The sequence below is a fragment of the Orbicella faveolata genome, unplaced genomic scaffold (assembly GCF_042242905.1).
Source record: "Orbicella faveolata isolate gen_17 unplaced genomic scaffold, um_ofav_v1 contig_34, whole genome shotgun sequence".
NCBI lineage: Eukaryota > Metazoa > Cnidaria > Anthozoa > Scleractinia > Merulinidae > Orbicella > Orbicella faveolata.
In genome coordinates, this window is record NW_028301563.1 from 5,465,287 (window position 1) to 5,484,192 (window position 18,906).

The 18,906-nt window shown below is 38.0% G+C and overlaps 4 protein-coding genes and 1 pseudogene across 4 annotated transcripts in view; 2 read left to right on the plus strand and 3 right to left on the minus strand.

Annotated features, from left to right (window-relative positions):
- LOC110055743 (uncharacterized) overlaps window positions 1-18,906 on the minus strand; it is a 183,676-nt gene that overhangs the window by 58,519 nt on the left and 106,251 nt on the right. The window lies entirely within an intron of this gene.
- LOC110055795 (very long chain fatty acid elongase 5-like) lies at window positions 50-5,269 on the plus strand. Its single transcript, XM_020762203.2, has 4 exons — window positions 50-293; window positions 1,294-1,421; window positions 1,530-1,754; window positions 2,727-5,269. The coding sequence occupies exons 1-4, from the start codon at window positions 278-280 to the stop codon at window positions 3,072-3,074; spliced, it is 717 nt and encodes a 238-aa protein (XP_020617862.2). The 5' UTR covers window positions 50-277; the 3' UTR covers window positions 3,075-5,269.
- LOC110055808 (uncharacterized) lies at window positions 3,080-9,910 on the minus strand. The gene is made up of 7 exons (XM_020762220.2): window positions 9,584-9,910; window positions 8,583-8,707; window positions 7,812-7,917; window positions 7,548-7,636; window positions 7,220-7,277; window positions 6,878-6,998; window positions 3,080-5,543 (listed from the first exon to the last, which is right to left on the minus strand). The coding sequence occupies exons 1-7, from the start codon at window positions 9,759-9,761 to the stop codon at window positions 5,267-5,269; spliced, it is 954 nt and encodes a 317-aa protein (XP_020617879.1). The 5' UTR covers window positions 9,762-9,910; the 3' UTR covers window positions 3,080-5,266.
- LOC110055702 (uncharacterized) lies at window positions 11,740-15,519 on the plus strand. Its single transcript, XM_020762097.2, has 7 exons — window positions 11,740-11,836; window positions 12,035-12,105; window positions 12,812-12,865; window positions 13,130-13,181; window positions 14,043-14,107; window positions 14,698-14,766; window positions 15,088-15,519. The coding sequence occupies exons 1-7, from the start codon at window positions 11,740-11,742 to the stop codon at window positions 15,166-15,168; spliced, it is 489 nt and encodes a 162-aa protein (XP_020617756.2). The 3' UTR covers window positions 15,169-15,519.
- Window positions 16,140-17,129, minus strand: LOC149104374 (uncharacterized; annotated as a pseudogene).

Here is an 18,906-nt window from a genome sequence, read left to right on the forward strand (position 1 = left end):
AGTGTTTTCACATGATGTCACGGTATCCATATTGGGATTGGTGTCTAATAACAATAAAACGGCGGTCATGTTGGGTCGGTGTCCGAAACAAATCCTATGGGAGTTGAACCTCCAATAAATCTGCATGGCCACATGACAGTGAGCTCCCTTGCGTGATATTTCTTGCGTGACATATCGAGCCCAGTCTCCAACTATGCACTTTGCATTAACCTGTGAAGATTTATACTACAAACGGAACTAAAAGGCAGCAGGCCACTGAACTCTATCTCTGTTTGCGATGGAGTCGCGGGCAGGTATGTTACCGTTGACATAGCACCTTCTGCATGTAGATGTACAACACGTGTGTACAACACGTGTAAAAAAAAAAATCGTTTTTAGCAGCTTAATTTTCGCGGATTTCTCTCTGGGTTTCGTGAGCGAGTCGTGAACACCGATCTGCTTTTATACTTAGTTTTTGTATGGGAAAGTTCCCAATGATTCTTTAAAAGGATAAAGGCCAGTTCATGAAGATTTTGAATTAATTTATAATTTGTAGTTCTTAAAACCTGCCGTTGATGGCATTCTCCATTCACTCAAACTTTCGAGGTTTGATCGCGATATCGGCCCGCCCGCCATCTAAACGGTTGCAAACCTTCAGGGGTGGGGATGGGATGGGTTGGGGGTGAGGTGGGTTATTCAAATGAAAAATGAAAAAATAGTAAATAATAATAATAATAATAATAATAATAATAATAATAATAATAATAATAATAATAATAATAATAAAATGCATAAAAGCAAAGAAAAACAGTCTATCAAATAAAAAACACCTTACCAAATATAGATATGAAGTTACCAAGTTATATTAACTGCATACAAGCCAAGTGGCCCATCACGCCAGAGCTTATCCCGGGTGCTGTGGCATGAAGTGACTAGGAGTATTTCCAGTTGCTAGTCCACCGCAGGACTACCCCCAGCATTAAATTCACCAGTACCCATTTATAAATTATACCTGGGTGGAGAGAGGCACTGTGAGAGGTAAGTGTTTTGCCCAAGAACACAACACAATGTCCCTGGCCAGGGCTCGAACACGAACTGCTCGATCTGGAGACGAGCACACTAACCATGAGGCCACGGCACCTCCCATTATCAAAATGTTCTTCAAATAAATTTGGCTCTGAGACTTTACCTGTAGGTTTATTCCTGAAGAGGTCCCCTGATTTATTACGCAAATAAATATTTCAGTCATGATTAATACAAGCCAATGAACCACTAAGCAATTACACTGATTATATCACTCTTCTTTCTTGCCAGAAAAGTACTTGACGTTTTTAAAAGCTGTCTTAGGACTGCAGGCATTTCCTGTGGTTGTCGTTTATTTGGTTCTTATTACAACATCTTCACTGTGGAAAAAATGTACTTCTCCACTTGGATTGCAGAAGGTAAAGACAATATTGTGTTTAAACAGGGGACCACACCCTCTGATAAATTGCATGGTAGATTTTTAGTTTCTACATTTGTAACTCACAGGAAACATTTTGTAATTTCAGGTTCTTGTGGGGTACAACTTTCTGTGTAGTGCTCTCAGCTTGTATTCTTTGGCTGCTATTATCAAGTCATTTTATCATGGAGGTTTACTGTACATGTTTGCCATGGTACCAGACCCTGATGTTAAACACGCATTCTTTATATACTGGATCACCAAACACCTGGAATTACTGGATACAGTGTTCATGATTCTCAGACATCGGCAGAGACAAATCACATTTTTACACGTAAGTTTAGACTTTGGACTTAAGGCAGAGGACACCTACACTGTAGGGACTCCCATCAATGTGACCTCTTAAAGGACCTTAGTCAGCCTCCGGCATTGTTTATGCCATCAAAAGTACTGATATTTCATCGTGAAGTGAAATTTATTGTTTTACTGTAAGTTGTTTCACAGTGATTTCCTTTGTTACAACATGCTCCCAATCAAATGCATCATAGCCAAACTCTCACATGCACAGGAAAACAAAGGCGACTAGGACCCTTTGAGAGTTGACATTCATGGTTTGGTATTTCAAAGAGGCTGCACCCACAAAACATGATTCCCATACTTTGAGGAGTTCCTCATAGAATTTCCAATGATCACCTGACCAATTTCATACAGGAAACCCCCTGGGGTGAGTATATGTTTCAACCATTTGATATTGTCACAAGAGAGCTGAAGTAGCCATGTGTTGAAAATTAAATCGTGCTACAAAATGTTGGACCATTCAATCAACTTTTGAGTTATTATACAGATCTAAAAACTAAGGATGAAAGGATTTTTATCTCTTTTTAGTTCATCGGTTTTGCATTTGTGTTATATTAGCAATTGTAAATCTTACTTGTAAAGGTTTGTGGTTCAAGAAAATATCCATACCTACCCCAAGGAGGATTATTGGAGATTTCAAGGGGGAGGGGCATGTCAAAGGCCAAAATATGTAAAGAAAGTGCCAGTGAAAACTAGAATTTCCAGAGTGGTTTGAAGGGTGGGGCGGTGGGGAGGGGGGGGGGGGGACTCAAACCAAAACCCCCTCTGAGTCTGTGCAAGGGGTATGGATATTTTCTGGAAAGTTTAGTATTACTGGTGCTCTGTCCCTCATGTTTTTACTAAAAAAGAATTGTCCCAAGCCTATAATGGTTTACTAAATATGATATTGTTATCATTTCCTTCTTATAGGTTTGTCCCATTTGTTTTATTATTCATTTTTTTTTTTCAGGTGTACCATCATGCAAGTATCTTGTTACTGAGTGACTATGCCTATCATGTTTCTCCGTGGCCAGCAATTGGAGTCATGTTGGGCATGAATTCATTTGTACACGTCTTTCTCTACCTTTACTATGGCCAATCAGCCCTTAATCCCTCCCAGAGGCCGCAATGGAAGCAACAAATGACGCAGCTTCAAATGTTCCAGTTTGTCATTGGTATTATTCACTCTTCTGTAGGTTATTTGCATCATGGTTTCTGTGTTTATAGCATATTCTATGGCTTTAGCATGCTTGGTTTGTTCGGCAACTTCTATTACCATGCTTTTCTAAAAGTTAGGTCTGACAAAAAAACTGAATGAGACAATTTTCTTGCTAGTGTTATATTTGATTGCTTTGTAAATTCAAAACTTGTGAGTTAAGAGTTAAATGGACAATAGCCCGAAGAAAATGTGCGCACTAATTGGTTTCTTAAAAAAAAAAAAGTGTCTATCAAACAATTAGAATATGAGCTTGAGATTTCTATCGTGTGATAGTTGACGAGGGTGCAGTCCGAGTCAACTATGATGTATAGAAATCGATAGAGAACTTTATCTAAATACTCAGACTTCAGACACTTCCAAAACGCAAAGCGGCCGTCATTCTGTTAACAAGTGCACACTGCTACGCTACTCACTATCTATCACAGAATAGATAGTGAGTAGCGTAGCCAATCAGTGAGCGGCTTTCGTGATAGAACACTTGTAGATTTATACTAAAACTCGATAGAAACACAGAAAAGTTGTTGTAGGCACATTGTTTTCTTTGGGCTCTTCTTTAAAAGACAGAAAACATTTTCTTTGTGCTTATATCAAGCTATAGAAACAGTTGTGAAAGTTTGGGAGAACTCAAAAGAGCTGTGAAAACACTCTCCTATCAGCTCGTGTTCCCACAGCTTTTCTTGTTCTCCCAAACTTCCACTTGTGTTTCTATAGCTCTATAGAAACATGGTACATGTTCTCTATTACTTAATTATCTAATCCATATATTATACCACATGGATAATATTTTTACTGTGTGACTGGTGGTTTATTTGTTTCTCTTATGACTGATTTTGCTTGCAACACAAGAACATTCAACAAATAATTCTAGGTTCACTCTTGTCTAAATTATTCACATTTATTTTGTGTGTTTGTTTCACCTGATTTTGTTTTAATTCAAGGAAATCATGAAGATTGTTGTGTTAAGGTTTTTGAATGGTGCAAATTGCATGGCAAATAAATCGTTAAATTTAACAAAGAGATTCTATTTTGTCATGCATCTGTTCAGTAATTGATCACAGATGATGCAAAATGTGTTAAGAAGAAAAAAGTGGAAGGTGATAGCCAAGTGTGTCACTGAATGATGTTCCTACCACCTTTTTACATCTTCTATGATCTATTTACTGAACAGATGCATAGCAATCTTTTTGTTTTATATAATAACCAAACAAAAAACTGTTAATGATGTCATCTATATATCCATCCTCCAACTGATCATACTTGTAACAACTCATCGCTGTCAATGCAAGTTAGAATAATTTGACATATAATATTATAATAATAATACTGTTTATACCGGTAGCTGTTACAAATTTTACACTGTTATAATGATTCTTATATACTGACAAGAATAATTTATTTAATAATAAAGTGTATTATCGTTTGTCACACGATGTAGTCACTTGAGATGTAGATCGCGACGTTTTGACTGCTTACTGCTAGTCTTCTTCAGGCGATAAGATCGACTGATTGCACGGTATCATTTATATCACAAAGGTTGGCTGTGATTGGTGCATTTCGATCCTCCTATTGTTCCATTGTTCCAACGAGTAGCTGTTCCCTCAGTGGTCCACTGTTGTACCGTTCTCCTGTTGTTGTGTTTTTTGATCGATCAAAAAACACAACAGGAGAACAGTGTTTTTTGATCCGCTGTTGTACCGTTCTCCTGTTGTGTTTTTGATCGATCAAAAAACACAACAACAGGAGAACGGTACAACAGCGGACCACTGAGGGAACAGCTACTCATTGGAACAATGGAACAATAGGAGGATCGAAATGCACCAATTACAGCCGACCTTTGTGATATAAATGATACCGTGTAATCAGTCGACCTCATCGCCTGACGAAGACTAGCAGTAAGCAGTCCAAACATCGCGATCTACATCTAAAGTGATTACATCATGTGACAAACGATAATACACTTTATTATTGTATCTACCATGATGAATAACAACAACCTTTTCCTTGACAATAATTTATTTAATTAATTAATTACTTTATCACACAATACTTATAATACAACAATATTTAACACTGTATACCATTGCACTTTTATACCTCATACAATGTACATCAACAACGTAACTAAAAACAAATTTTACTTGTTATCATCTTCTACCCTAAAATGTAACAAATATTATAAAAGTATTTAATAATAATGTTCTGTAATTTTCTGTTACATCAATTTTGTACAGCCATTCTTATCTGGGTTAATTTCAACCCACTTCTCATGAATAAATAAAGATGTTTGTGACTTATGGATGGTTTGCCTGTGTATCCACTCCAGATTTACTCAACGACAGTTCTAATGTGGCAACAGTTGCCTCTTGTCCCATCTTTTCTCTCCAAAGCAGTAAAATCTGATAAACTTGTTCTCGTGAACGATGTGGGTACTTCTTCTTCACATCTCGTATTTCCTGCTTGGTAAAACCAAGTTCACGGGCCAATGGAATCCAGTCTTTTTCACCAATTCTACTGGCAATGTCCACTAGAAACTCATTTGAGATGGCTGACTGATTTTCTGACCTTGCCCTAGCAATAATAAATAACGATCATATTTGAACATTAGTCAGACTGGGAGAAATTTCAAGAAATTAAGCCTGCTACTTTAAACTTCTGTCAGCAAACTCAAGGAAAAGTTGGTAAACACACTTCTTTACTAAGATGAAAATTATGCGCTGAACACGAAAAAATTGTTCAGCAGGCCTGATTTTGAATTTTTAACTGTGAAATTACAGCTTAAAATAACTGACCCAAATACTGGGCATGAAAATGAGGCAAAATTGTTTTCCTTTTTTCAAAGTTAGTTTTGAATCTAAATATTTCTCTTAATCAGCTTACTATAAATATTTCACTAGTAAAAAGCAGAAATTGATAGTGGGTGCTTAATTTAGATATGTTATATCAGAAGTCTTTCCTCTCCGGAGGTCATTTGTGCAGACTACAACTGCGAGGATACATGCATGTATGTCCACTTCAAGAAATAGCTATTTTTTTTTATCATTATTGTAATTAAAAGCTTTTAACAAATGGATTTCATTTCTTGACACTCTAACATTGTTGTTTACTGGTTAAAGAACCTAAAAGCTACATGTACTACTGCACAATAAAATGAAAGCGGCAAATTTTATACAGCTGAACCTCTGATTTGAATCATTTTCTTGTTATAGCTGGGAGTAATAATTTCATAGGTAAGAGAATAGATTACATTAGTTTCTGACTGTTGAAAGACAGTCAGTTAAACCAGTTTTCAGTTTGTTTTTAATATTTAATATTTAGATAGGAAGCCACAGCAGCCTTAGCTGGTTTTCACAGGTCGAATTGGAATTTGCAGATGTTGATTTTTGTGGAGGGAGGAAAATGGGAAAACCTGGAGAAAACCCTCGGAGCAAGGCGAGAACCAACAACAAACTCAACCCACATATGGCAGTGGGACAGAATCAAACCCAGGCCACATTGGTGGGAGGCGAGTGCTCTCACCACTGTCCCATCCGTTCTCCCCTACACTCATACATTACATTTCCAGGGATTTCATTTACATTTTCAACTGGAAGGCAATTGGTTTCTAAAAGTCATGCAAAACATGAACTTAACTCTTTTATGAGAAAACTTTCCTGCAGATGGTCAAACAAGGAAGGCAAAATCCACCTCACAGCCACTCAATAGGCCTTTCCTGCATTCCACTAAAGAGTGTTTGAACAATAGTACCACAGCGAGGTTGGGGTGGACATTCTCATACATTTTCTGTATTTTTGTCCACCCTGACCTTGACTCGGAGCGATTGTTTATTGGAATGTGGAAAAGGTCTATTTGTCTGGCTCCCAGTCCTTAACAAAACCCCTGCATATCTCGGGTTTATTTCTCACCTGCTGTGCGGCGTCTGTGTGCCCATCTCTGCTGGTAAAATGGTAAACTTGGTGAGTTTGGTGATTTCATCTTCTGGAAGTTGTAAAACCCAATTAACCCACTGGTCAACATCAATGTATCCTAAGCAAAGAAATAAAGATATTAGGAACAGAATAACAAATAACAAATGACTGTATGGGAGGCTCTCCAAATGGTAGACTTAATAAACCTCTTGCAGGAAATGCACCAAAATTGTATAAGATTATAGTGAACAAAGTAAATATCCAAGCCAAAGATCTTATCAATTTGGCTTGGATATTTGTTCTTTACTGGTATTAACACGTATTTTAGTAACAGCTAACCTTGGTCCTTGTCATCAATTGTTTTCACTAACAACTCTGCTTTGGACTTGGCAGTTTCCTGTAAGAAACAAAATGCAAATTATGACAGAAGCTTATCTGCTATTAATTCAGTAAAAGCTCCTCATGATTGGTGTTATAAGTGGCATCAATAAACCTTTATTTGCATGTACAGTAATCTGTGCATGCACAGTAATCGATCAAATCTGTACAAGATGTAAAATGATCTGATATTTCACCTATTATAAATGTTCTGTTTTAATCTGGGGGAAATGCAGTGCCTTTGTTATTAATTATATTAAACACAATAACTAAGGTAATGAGTACTTACTTCATCAAGACTGCTATCAAGCTTTGTGATGATTTGCTGTAAGGCAGGGACATCCAAAGGCTGTGATTTGTTGAGCAGCTTAAAAATACCTAGAAGCAAATTAAAAACATCATGAATTCATTTAATAACTATTATTAAAATAATCACTGGAATGCCCATGTTCAGTCAAGGGGGCCCCAGAATGAACATTCTGGCCGCCAAGCATTGGTGATAAAGCTGCAATGAAATGATCCCTTGTCAGATGAATGATACAGTGTACCTCACCTGCCAGCTTCTGGTCCAGTGGTGCAGTTTTCCACCACATCAATACACCAACGAATGAATGGAAAGTCACATTTCCATTCTCATCTCTTGGAAAAGTCCTCCAAATCTAATTCAGTTCAATCAAGAAATAATCAAAATGATGCCACGAATAATTCAAACAGTTAAACTTTCCGATGTCAGTGCATGGTGTGATTCTTGTCTTACTATTATCTCTCACACGAGAAATCCACCAACTGTAGCTACTGCAACACTAACTTGTGAAACTAGTTATATAACACTTGCATTAGGTATAATGTAGTGCTTATCCTCATGCTTGATCTTTGGACATCATCAAAGATCTACAAAAGATCTTAAAAGATAAGGATTTTTCTAGGATTTGTAAACGATATTTGGAAGATCCTAAAAGTCCTTCACTATGACAAGGATCTAAAAAAGATCCTGGAAGAACAAAAATCAAAGCAAATGTCTTTGCAAAAACCCTTCAAAATCCTCTAGTACATGTATTTGATTAAGATTTTACTAGGATCATAAAACATTTCTAAGGATCAAGCAGGATCCACGACAGGAGTATCATGTAAAAGCCTTGAAGATCTTTTGGTAAATGCATGATAATTGAAGATCCTACGTTTGACGCGGAGCAAAAATTTCATGGTAAAATGCACTGTACATGCTGAAAGTGCTTTAGCTTTGCTATTGAAAGTTAAACCTTTCAGCAAGGAAATATTTATTTAAATAAGGGTTGCAAGAAAATTACAACAATAAATAAATAACCTGTCTCACAAAAGGATCTGTTGAGTAAGGATGTTGCTGGAATGTCTCACTTGGCAGAGTTTGATCATCATTGAGTCCAAGCTGCTGGAATCTGGACCAGAGTCGCTCCACTTCTGCTACTGGAACTAGAAACAAATTGTCATATGATGACCAATTTGTGTTTCTATGTATTTGTCTTGTATCACAGTTTGCAAATCTTGAAAAGGTTAGCCTAGTACATTTTTCAAGTTCATTGTTTGTAATCTACTTTAGTCTTCTTTTCCATCCTTAACCATCCTTGTTCTTTCATGGATTTATTATTATCTCTTTGGTGTTCTTCTATCTTAGTTAAGTTTTATTTTCAGGCTTCCTTCAGTTTAAAGTAATTTTGCATGTGGCCAAAATAACTTAAATAACTATTATTGTGAACGAATCCTTTTAAATGTCTCAGTCTCTAACCTGGTGTTATGGTCAAATTTGTGTGACTGCATGCTTCCTTCGAAGCACACGAATTGATAATCATACAGACTTTTGAAAAATTTTTTGACCAAAGAATTCTGTTACACAAGAGAAAATTAATAGTGTCCCTGTTTACATAACCTGATGGAAAGCTTAAAGCCTAACAATTTTAAAGTTTATAAGTAAACCTGAGTAGCAGATGGGGGATTGAAATATTTAATTCTATAACTCCAACACTTTCTTAAGTGTTTGCACCAATTCAGCTATGTTAGTTAATCGTCTGTACCTTTTCCAATCTCACTCCGTAAGCAAGACGTCATCACCAGATCAAGACGTTGTTTCTTAGATCCAGCATTGTCAATCTTTTCTTCTTCAACAGGACTCGCAATTGGAGCAGGAGGAGGTATAGAGATTTTTGAATCTCTCTTTGAAAAAAGGGAAAGTTTTCGGAAAATGCTCATGTTGAATTGAGCCAGAAAGCGGAGGTTGATGAATTCTGGTACGCACAACTTGACCACGGTGAACTAAAATTACGCTCACAAATGCAATTGAATTATACATACCAACATATTCCTCAGGGGCCGTTGGCTGTATTCTTTCAAACAAAGGCTTTAACACCTCTTCCAGATAGTCCACTGTGGGCTGCAGTTCATCTGCGCTGCCCTCCTCGTCTGTCGCATTTTCAGCTTGCCCCAGTGGCTCTACTGGCTGCTTGTTTCTCTTCCTAAGAAACTTGAGCATTTGGTATACGTATTTTAAGAACACCAGAAAGTCATCTTTGATATTGTACTAAGAGCAGTGGTGTTCCATCATCCATAGCTCATTTATTTTCTTGCAAATTTTAAATACCCCAGGGATTCGCGCTCCGCCGCCATCTTTCATTTTTTTGTTATGTTTCCCGTGCAATGCATTGTGGGACGCTGTGGTTACCGCTGATCAGAAGATGCGACTGCGATTGCAATTTGATCAGCAAAATCAACGAGAGTAACGAGGTGCGAGCTTTGTCCAACTAAAGCTAACTTACTAGAATTCCGTGAGAAATGCTTAAATCCACACTGCAAAATTTACTCCTTCGAGATTTAATATTCATTTTCCTTCTATGCGGGACTGCGGACCGCGGTGGCAACAATACAAATGTAATCAACACTGCCAAATTTACTCCATGAAGATTTAATATTCATATTCTTTCAGTGCGGCACTGCGGACCGCGGTGGCAGTCCGATTTAGTGCCAGGCCTTTTCAACTTCTTATTCAAGTCTACCGGACTGCGGACTGCGGTGGCAGTGCGATTTAATCTTAGACCTTTTCATTATTCAAAAACTACGGGACTGCGGACCACGGTGGCACAGTACCTTTTACAGCCTCCCCTTGACAACTTGTATTCAAAAACTACGGCAGTCACTTTTAATGTTAAGTTGCGTTGCGTTGCGTTGCGTTGCGTTACGTTACGTTACGTTACGTTACTGCTAAAGTTAAGAGTAAAATTCATAGACGTTGACTTCGGGACCGCGGTGCCGAGGTTAAGACGGGTATTCTGTAATTGTCAAAACATGAAAAAACCTTGAGTAAAGTTGGACCCCACTAATTCGAACTCGGTTATTTCAAATTTTCCGTTATTTCGAACTCTAGGCCATTTCCCTTGGGTCCACCCTTCAGTCATTTACCGTGATCGATTATTTCGAACTCCCGCTATTTCGGACTATTATTCACGTCCTCTGAGAATTCGAAATAGCGGGATTCAACTGTATTTAGTAACTATGTTGTGTGTATGTCAAGTAGGGTCGTCGCCCGGGGGGTAACTGCCATATATGGGCTATATAGGTATGTGCCGCTGTGAAGGGTATGGTTTTCAAGCAGTTTACTCTAGGATAGGGTATATAAATCAGAGCGTTTGGGTCTAGAATAGGGTATCATTTTTCACGAAACTGACTAGTTGGTTGAAGATTTTATATCTAGACTAAGGAAACCAGGAATTGCCAGTGAAAAATATAAAAAAATTCAAATCGGCAAGTTTAAATTTACGCAAATCAGCCTCAACAGTGTCGATAGATGGGGGATCTGGGGAGTTTACTCTAGTATAGGGTAGCAAAATTCAGCTGAACTAGCTCTGGTATAGGTTAAGGGTTTCAGGGTCTCAGCGGCACATCCCCACCCAGAAATTCCCAAAGTACCCACCCCGGGGGTCGTCGTTGAAAAAGGATGAGATAATTTGCTAATACAGTAACACTACGGCCAACTGGGTCAGCAAAGTGCTATACGCACGGCGGAGCAAACATTTGTAGATCATGGAAGTAAGTAATATTGTTGAACAAGCAAGACAAACTGTTGTATGGCCAACGAACTATCGTACCCTCTACGTAGGATTAGTATTACGTAGAAAATACCAGACTGCCGGCAGCTGGTGTTTTCTCTCAGGGTCACCATAAGACTGGTGTTTAGCCATCATGAACGCGAAAGGGCGGTATGGCCGAATAGCCGCGCCTATGTCGTGTCCCATTCCAACGCTAAAACGTCTCGCCTCATAATCCCTGCATAATTTCGAGAGAGAAACAGACTGCTTGCAGTCTAAGAATACACAGAATGTACTGTGAACCCATTACTCACTGATCGGGTATAAAAGTGGCAATAATACAAAGGATTTTTCTGGCCAATATGACCGGGGCCAATCCTTTCTCCGGTCAGAGATAGGATAGAGTTCGGATAGAATGTGTGGTCGTGAATGAAGTACAGTGCAATCCGCTGGTCAGTAGGTGGTAGTCTGGGATCAAGCGGAGAAATCAAATGTGTTTGCAACCAAGAATTCTCCATGTTTAGAGGTAATTGGTTCAAATTTATCGACAATTCCGCTGCCGTAGTTTTAATTCTCTGGTGTAGAAATACTTTTAAGTGGGTTATTGTTCTATATTTTTTCCCACGAGAGGGTCTGATGAGGAAAACTGGATGTTTATACGCAGCCTTAATTTTGTGAAAACGGTAATTAAATAAAATTATTTGAAATTGCCTGTTGTTTTCAGTCTGCCTGACGAGAATATTACCAGCTACTGCTAGGCCAAGAGAAACAAAACTATTGTCACGTGCTTCTCAGGTAACAAAATGCAACACAAGATAAGGTTGTGTAATCACTTTACAGCTATCTGTGAACTTTGTCCTTATGTGTGTTAGACCTACATGTAAGCTTACAACTGTTACTTACAAAAAGAAAGTATTGGTAACGCTTGCCACTCATGTAGTTAGGTGTCAATTTACATGATTTATTTTGAGTTCTGAACTTGAACACTTCTTGGTAATGAAAATAACTAGCTAGCCATTAGAGAAACCAGATCATGTGTCCCAAAGGTATCTGTGGTTGAATGCCAATTGATACCCTTGATTGACTCTTGATCAGAACTCAATCAACATCTGGATCAACTCATGACTGACATCTGAACTGATACTTGATCAACGTCTGGATTGACACGCAACTAACAGTCGTGGTTAGTTGGCCAAGTGTCAATCGACTCATATGTTTCAACCAATACTCGATGGCATGTCTGTAAGAATTAGTCAACTCTTGAGCGAGATGTCAATCAAGTGTTGATCGAGTGTCAACCGAGGTGTTGATTGAGTATCGATTGAGTTATCGATCAAGGTTTGATCTGGGATTGATCAAGGGTATTGATTGGGGGTATCGATAGACACTCGACTGCAGATGCCTTTAGAACACATGATGGCAGAAACCTTCAGTTCATATTTAAATAAGCACATGTCATCACTCCTTTTCCATCTAACTTTTGTTGCTTCCCTCCTATCAGCTTATGATGTCAGTTGAAAAAGTAATCACTCAAAAGCTAACAAAGGAATTTAAGGTACTGATGTAAGCTTAATGATATGCATGTAATAATTTTATTGTGCAATACATTTTGCTCAATACATAATGAAAGCCATTTGACCCACATCAACATGTTTGCCAATTTACACCAGAGAGCAAAATTTGTTTCCTTTGCACCCTGTTAATTCTTCCATTTATGCCCTTGTCTTTGTGTAATGTTGCTAGATTTCATTAACTCTCAAACGTAACTTTTGTTGTAAGATTTCCAGGAATGAAAAAAAATTGTGTTATACTGTTTCAGCCTGTGTATTTAGATGTTATCAATGAGAGCTACATGCATAATGTTCCAAAAGGTATGATCTGTACATCATTTTAATGTAACAGTTATAAATCTTTGATTGGTGTTTTTTCAGCATGGTTAATCTCTCACTACATGTCAGTGTTTGTATGACTATGACCTTTGACCTTGATCCCTGTACAGAGGGATTGTAATGTCTGTCACAGAATGTGATTTAAAAAAGTACGAGGAGATGAAGAATGTTGTATTTAATGGTCTACAATGTAGCTAGTGAAACAATTGATCAAACCAAATATAGTGTAGATGTGTTAATTTGGAGAAAACTGAAAATCATGGGAAATAGTAATTTACTAAGTCCTTAAAAAAATAAAAAGTGGACGGGTTTATATTCACATGATCTTTAGTCCAACCAGAGTTCACACTAGTTTTGATAGTTAAGGGTCCTTGGGAGCCCCAGCTCCAAAGAGTTGCAGGTTCTTTTTGCTTTTCAGGGGTCCTTTGCCTAATTACTAATTAAATTTTCGGAACTTTTTCCTGTGTCCCAAGGATGCCCTTTGCCAAAAAACTGTGCGTTCTTTTCATTTTTTATGTGTATAAAACGCACACCTGTGCGTTAATGGGAACTCTGCCAGCAACTTCCAAAGTATGCAGAATTATTGGAAAAATGCCTGGAAATTGGAAATTATTTTAAATAATTAATTTGTTAGAATTAAATGATTTTCAGGCATCTTCAGCACCTGCTTTTAATACATGTATCAGAAATTTATTACCTGGGTGTTCTCAGTTCAGAGATCATCAAAACTGTAAAGTTAGAATCCTTTGGTGTGTTGGGTTTGAAAGTTTAGATTTTTACCTGTGTTTGGGACTGTTAGTCAATCAAGCACTTATTGATCATTATTCTTCTGAATTTGTCTAGGTTCAGAAACTCATTTCAAGGTGGTGGTTGTGTCTTCAAACTTTAAAGATAAGCCCTTAATTCAGGTGTGAAGTCAATAGTTTTCAATATTTTGGAAACTGAAATTTAAGTTCATCCTCAATTGTGATTTCAATTTTAACCTGAAATAGGACTAACATGTGGGCCTTTATAATTTATGTGCATATGCATGGTACCCCAAACTTAGTATCCTCAGTCTTGAGAGTAAAAAGTTTTTTCAATATTTATGTGCTTGTGACTGACAAATCCCTGAACCAATCTGAAGCCTGTCCACTCCATTTTTCAGCATACATTTAGGCCACTGATAAAACTCTTCCAATTCCCTCTGTCCCTAGCCAGGCATTTTAGCTGCATCCAGAGGTAACCCTAGATGCGGTACCCTTCTCCTGAATATATAGTTCATTCTGTATCCCTCCTCCAGTGCATCTCTCCTCCCTCTCAATCTGTTACCCTGCAGGTTCCACCAAAGGACTTGCTGGGCAATGATTGACAATGATAAGGTTGATTTATTCAACAATATATTGCTACTGCAGTTTAAAAGCTTTTGTCAAAAGTGTATTTTAACCCTAAGTATATTTTAAATTAAAAGTCTAAATATATTTTTAAAATTAAGACATTTATGTAAATTATTCAACAGAGACACAGAATGGTCAATGAAATTCTAAAAGAAGAGTTAGCAAGTGGTGTACATGCCTTGTCAATACAGGTACTAATTTAATCGAGGCACCTATTTCAATAATGATGGGAAATAATGGATTCTTACTATACTTCTGGTGTAGTTTCTTCTGTATCTAGATAGCTTGCTAAGCCAGTTCTTAACTGTGATCTCTTTTAAATCACCATGACCATCACTCTGTCTGGGTGTGACGTTAATCTGTATCACACGCATGTTTGTCCCCTTTTCTCTCCCTCAGCGATTTTATGAGGTTACAGTGACTTAAATAATTTTCTGGTACTCATTGAGACCCGAGGATGGAGACCTTGAGAGCCTGTACATACTGTACTTTTAATTTTATAACAATTTCAGGCCAAGACACCAGAACAGTGGGAAAGCAGTGCAAAGACAGTTCCTAAGTCTCCACCTTGTTTAGGTGGAAGTGCCAGATAACAGATTGCTGTGATATTTCTTGCTTTGATGTACAGCTGTAGTTCTTCAATTTGACTCCACAACCAAAGCACTAATTTCTCCACAACAACTGAATGAAAAGAGTTTTGGGTGTCATTGTCAAACCGGGGCTGTAAGATAACAGCCATCTCCCTTGGCTGCTTGCTGCTGTAAGAGAACCTCAGACCAGAGGAGACAACTAAAATTCAGTCTAAATCAAATCAAGACATTTTGACCACAACTATAGATGTATCAAAAAGTGCTTTGTATGTCTCGCAACATAGTACAACATCATCCCAGCTGGACCGTAGAAAAAAAGGCAACCGTACAATAAAATTTATTGCTGTTAAAACTTGCCGCGGTAAGTCTCATGCATGCCTTGCCTGCAGCCAGAGTAAAGGCGTATGTACCATGTGAGTTTGGCCAGCATTCATTGGGCCTATTGTCAGTCAATCACTAGTCATTAATTTCCTTCAGTTAAGCTGTGTTCACACTAGGCCTAAACATGTTTAGTTTGATCACGAATGAAATGTATTTCACTGTTCACATTAGGTGGTGCATTGGGTGAATCATGATTGAATCTTGTTTGTTCTCACTGATCATGATTGAAACTGCATCACAAGGTACATGTACACTGTAGTTTAATTTTGGGGCTACGATGAAACAAACATTTTGGCTAAAAGGTGGGCAGAAACTTGTTTTGTCAAAGATTCTTACTCTTAACAGTTAACATGTTTCGGTACCCGCAGTTTTAGTAAATGTACTTCACTAATAAAATATCAACATTCTCTCAGTATTCTTTTGTTAAAACCTTTATTAAATAAACAAAGAAATGTATGAAATACGAATGCACACAGGCGAAGCCTGAATCCCTTACATGTGTACGTTTTTTTTTTTATCAGGGAATAAACTTTGTAGAGAGAGAGACAATTTTTTGTGGACCACCGCCCTTATGTCGATTCTCGCCCCTTTCATTCCTAACACTATCTTACTTTATTGCAAAACACTTTTCTTTAAAAAATAATCTGAAATCGCCCATCTGTACCACATATTTGATAAAGTTCAGGGCGCTGTTTGAAAAGAACAGTACAATGGTAAGACATCTGGTTTTATAATCCGAGTCAAAGTCGATAGATGGTTTAGCTAACATTACTTAGGTGGCATAGTAAAGAGACCCAGAATATGGAATAATAAAAGCAAGCGTAATTGCAATAAGAAGATATGTTCCGCGTAGCTTGGCCGCCCTCATCTTCGCTTAAATAACATTGTTCATCTGAATATTCATCACACTTTTCCTGTTCCGTGTCCATTCGGTTTTTGTCAGCGAAATGTTAATATAACTCAAGATGAGACTTGTACGACATGTTGAAGTAATACATAGCTTACAAATATCAATCTAAACGGTAAATAACCATTGTCGACTTTACAGACAACTGTGTAATGCGTGTTAGCAAGTTCAAATCTTATTCCGTTGAATGCAAAATTCGGGGGAACAACGACGAGAAAGCCCTTAATCCATGCTGCTACCACAAGCCTGCGAACGGTAGCGACAGTTAAAGAACGGGCCACAGCCCGGGTTGAAAAATACTTCTCCGTGCTTATTGCGATTAAATGGCCAGCCATATTGGAACAAGTTGAACATTAGCTGGGTGTAAACTAAAGGAAGAGAAATGGTGTTGGAGAGCATGTGTGAAAGAGCTAGACTTTTGACGTAGAAGTTAAAGTTCCTTACGAAAGGACCTGCCTGTAGATACGGAACTGTTACTCTTTGAGGAAATAAAATAATAAATAAGGCTGTTACCGACAAATCCTACAGTCCCAACTATCACCAATAATAAAGCTACAGCTAGCTTGGTTGTGGAGCGTGCTGGTATAAACACGGAATGCCGACTTGTGTCTGTGTTATTGACAAGGGCAGACTGATTGGTGATGGAGATGTTGAACAACAGTTGCGAACTATCCATGTAAATCACCTTTGAAAAAAGAACGATTAATTCAGTTTTTTTTTTTCCAATAAGTAATTCTTGTAATTTCTTAACTTTTAAACTTGTAAACTAACTTTTGATAAGTTGAGCGGAGTGTGAATCCAGCTCCGTTTTAGTGTGGACCGTAGGCCAAACCGTAGAAGTGAAGCTGCACTTTCAAATTTCTCCGTTGTAGAGTGGATGGGGCTTAAAGAGAACTATAGGACGGCAATGGGCGTTTGCAACTTTGAACGAAGTGTTATACGACAGTTTGGTAACTAACTGAGGGCAAGCCATACGCATGCAGTACTGAGTATCGAAGAAACCGACATGGTTTGCATGGTTTGAACAGGTCTTGAAAACTCCTCACTCACTCATCACTACTATTCTCCTGACATTTTTTCATGTTCATGAAATATTGCTATTTGAGTGCTTGCACCAAAAGACAGTGCCGCCTCATGGCAACTGCACATCATGTTGTCTAGCTGAGGCATTCAACGGGCCAATTTGTTAGAAACCATCAGGAACAATGATAAATATTAAAGTCACGCAGTAATAGCCCTTATACGTGATGACATCATGACTAGCAAAAATCACCACCATGGCCAAACCTCGGTTTGATAATGCAAAATGTAAACTTTATCATGAACTAATTTCCATAGCAGTAAAGATGAAAAAATACCCACATGAAAACAACAAGAAGGCAAAGAAAGTTTGCGAAACTGTCGCGCAAACGAGGCTTGGTGGTGGGGAATTTTGAGAAGACCTTTAACATATATGCGTTTTTTAAAATTTATTTATTACTTGCTGGCAAATTTATATTCCTTCCGTACTCCTAAGTAAAACAGAAAGGTGTCTGAAATTCTATTACACCAGTGACTTTCCTGACAAATTCTCCCAACCAGCAAACAATAAAAGAAACCGGTATATATTTACACAAACAACGTGTGCGTTAAGCCCTCGCCAAATGGACTCCCAAGTAGAACCCAAGTTAAAAACTTGGGTCTATTTGCGACTCTGTTTGGCCAGGCTTTGCGTGCACTTGCGATGACTTGCGCTCATTTTGCCGCCTAGAAAATCAGTAAATCCTATCCCATTTCCATGTTTTTGTTTGTGATTTCCAGTTGCGGTGACCCAAACCGCACTCTCCCGGAGAAAAATATCTGCAAATCCCATTCAGTCCGGTTTTACTTCTTCCGTCCACTTTTAAAGGGATGTACAAGAACAGTGACCTTACCTGAATGTAGTCTTCGTCGAGAAATCAAACTTTTAGGCCGTCAGATAAATATCGCGGATCTCTAAAGAGGCTGTTAAAAAAAAAGTATAATACTACTGTACAAATTGTAACTATTTGTAAGCTAGACCTAAAACAATAAATCGGGTAACGCATTAGATTGGAACCTATGACTTCGCAACGGACTGTGCAAACGTTCTACCGACCACTGACCACATAGCCTCCGGATCGAATAGCTTAGCATTCGAAGAGGTCTTGCGTTCAAACGCACTACGGTCAATATATATATTTTTTCCAGGCATATTTGCAACTTTTCGACTTTTCAAATATTCAGTTCTCATGAATGATTCTTTTCATGTATATGCGCGGGGCTTCTAATCAAAATTAATGACGAAGCTCTCTAAGGTCTTCTAAACATATAACTTCGGCAATCCTTTTGCAGAAAACTCTATTAAATTCAGTTAAATTTAAAGTAATTGTCAATGCGCTTTGTTTACATTCATAGTGAATCGTATTGCCGAGTAGCACCATAATGTTGACGAT